This window comes from Plasmodium cynomolgi (genome assembly GCF_000321355.1).
Source record: "Plasmodium cynomolgi strain B DNA, scaffold: 0420, whole genome shotgun sequence".
Taxonomy (NCBI): Eukaryota; Apicomplexa; class Aconoidasida; order Haemosporida; family Plasmodiidae; genus Plasmodium; species Plasmodium cynomolgi.
This window is the reverse complement of record NW_004192892.1, coordinates 1-2,200: the sequence shown is the minus strand read 5'-3', so window position 1 is coordinate 2,200 and position 2,200 is coordinate 1. Positions and strand designations below refer to the sequence as shown.

Below are 2,200 nucleotides of genomic sequence, written 5' to 3'. Positions count from 1 at the left end.
TATAATGAAGATCAATTATGTTTCATGTCATGTAATAATAAGAATTTATAATATAAACATTATTAACGTAAGAAATAATATTCCTTTATTATATTTTTGTGTTATTTTTATCCTTATTTATGAATAGAAAAAAAAAAAAATTTTTAAAAAACATAATCTAAAAATATCTAATACTTAAGAAAAACTGAAAAAAATATTATATTTATTAATGCTTAATTACGTTAAAAGACATTTTGGAATATATATTTATTAAAAATACAGTATTATATAAAACTAATCAATAATGTATAAATACTATATAGGAGAGAGAGAAGAAATAATTATGGGTCTATATGAAATAATTGAGAGATAAAAGTGCATAGTTCTTTTATTTATGATAGATTAATTTGCACAATAATAATTTTGTATATTAAAATAATATAATCAAATTTGTATTATTATACAGGAAAAAAAATTTTTAATTGTTGTAGTAGCATAACTGTTATTTATTACTGCATAACCTAATTATTATTATTTATATGAAATATGCATAAAAGTAATAATACTACTTATAATGCCATTTTCATTATTATTCAACACATGCAACGTACTTATTGTATTTATCTATTATATATATTTACATTTTCCTAATATAATTAAAGTTAATATATCATTTTAATTAAATTATATCATATTTTTTATATTTTAACATTGTGGCGGTTATTTACATTCAGGGTGATAAATTTTAATGTGCTTTCCTATTTTGTGATATTATAAAATAAATGACATTATGCATTAAACAATATACTATAATTAAAATATTATTCATAAAAATATTTCTTCTAACTTATTTTTTATAACTCATTACATATCTCCATAATGAACTGTGTAGTCTACTGTATAGTTTTATATGTAACTTTACATCAAATCTAAAATTATTAAAATAAATTCAAGCTCGTTGATAAGATATATGGAAACCATCGTTACGTGAGTTGACATATAGATTTTCTGGATAATTAGATAGAAAGCTTTGTGTATGTTCATTAAAATTATTATTATTTATTACTCCTCGAATTATTTTACTATTTATCCAGCTTCCAAGTGTAGTGAACTAATAAAAAAATGTAAAAATGTTTTATATGCCTAATAATACGTACAACTGTTATTATATAACGAAATGTTAAGGTTAATACAAAATATTTATAATTTTAAATAAAAATTTATATTTACTTTATACAATAGGTAAAGCACTGAAGATCCTCCAACAACAGAAAAAACAACTGAAGGAATAATGTAAGCATTTTCTTTATTGGACGTTATATCTGCATTATGTATGGAACGATTTTGAGCGGATAATGCAATTTCTGCAATGGGAGAATGAGACCTCGAATCTGCTGCCTCCGCTGAATGTGCAGAATCTCTTTCTGAAGGTTGTTCACCATGTTCAGGAACTTTTTGAGTATGCTTACATTCTAATTCTGTTAAAATATTTTTCCCAGTACACCATTCTTCAAAATCAATACCTTTAGGACACTTTCTAATTTTATTTGAACAGCATTCCATTTTATATTTCTCATATATCCCTTTAATATAAGAAAAATAGTGTGGATATATTTTACATAAATAACTGTCAGAATTGATTTTTCCTTCTATTTCCTTTTGATCTCTTAAATAATCATATAAATCTTTCCAATTTTTCCATAATTCAAGGTCAATGTTAGGATCATATATATATTCACACTTATTATTTGACAATGCAGCATTAATCCTACTTGATACAGAAAAAAATCCTAGCATAATACGATTTTTATCGAAGGTAGGATCCTTATTATATAAATTAAACTTTTTCTCATTTCATCATTTAACCAAAATATTAAATATCTGCATTGTTCTTTTTTATCTCTTTCTGCACTCATAATTGTGGGTAATGTCATTAAATTCTTTTCAAACATTTTACACAACTCATAAAGATCATTATAACCTTCAAAAACTCATTTGCCTAGCCTTGCAATAAGAAATATCATTATCTTCAATTATTTTTCTATTTAATACATCATATAATTTATATAAAGTTAAATCTTGTAGGATTAATTTCTATATATTTTACAAAATATTAGTTATTATATATATACATAAAGAATAATATATTGAATGAATTATTTTTAAATAAAATATGGTAAAAAATAGAAAAACAAAATAAAAATAATTAATAAAGTTTTAA

The 2,200-nt window shown here is 21.9% G+C and overlaps 1 protein-coding gene across 1 annotated transcript; it reads right to left on the bottom strand.

Moving 5' to 3' along the window:
• Nucleotides 1-1,180: 1,180 nt before the first annotated feature.
• PCYB_004070 (hypothetical protein) lies at nucleotides 1,181-1,747 on the bottom strand (the record flags this gene model as incomplete). Its single annotated transcript, XM_004227828.1, has 1 exon — nucleotides 1,181-1,747. A coding segment is annotated over one exon (564 nt), but the record flags the coding sequence as incomplete, so codon positions are not given.
• Between the last annotated feature and the right edge of the window lie 453 nt (nucleotides 1,748-2,200).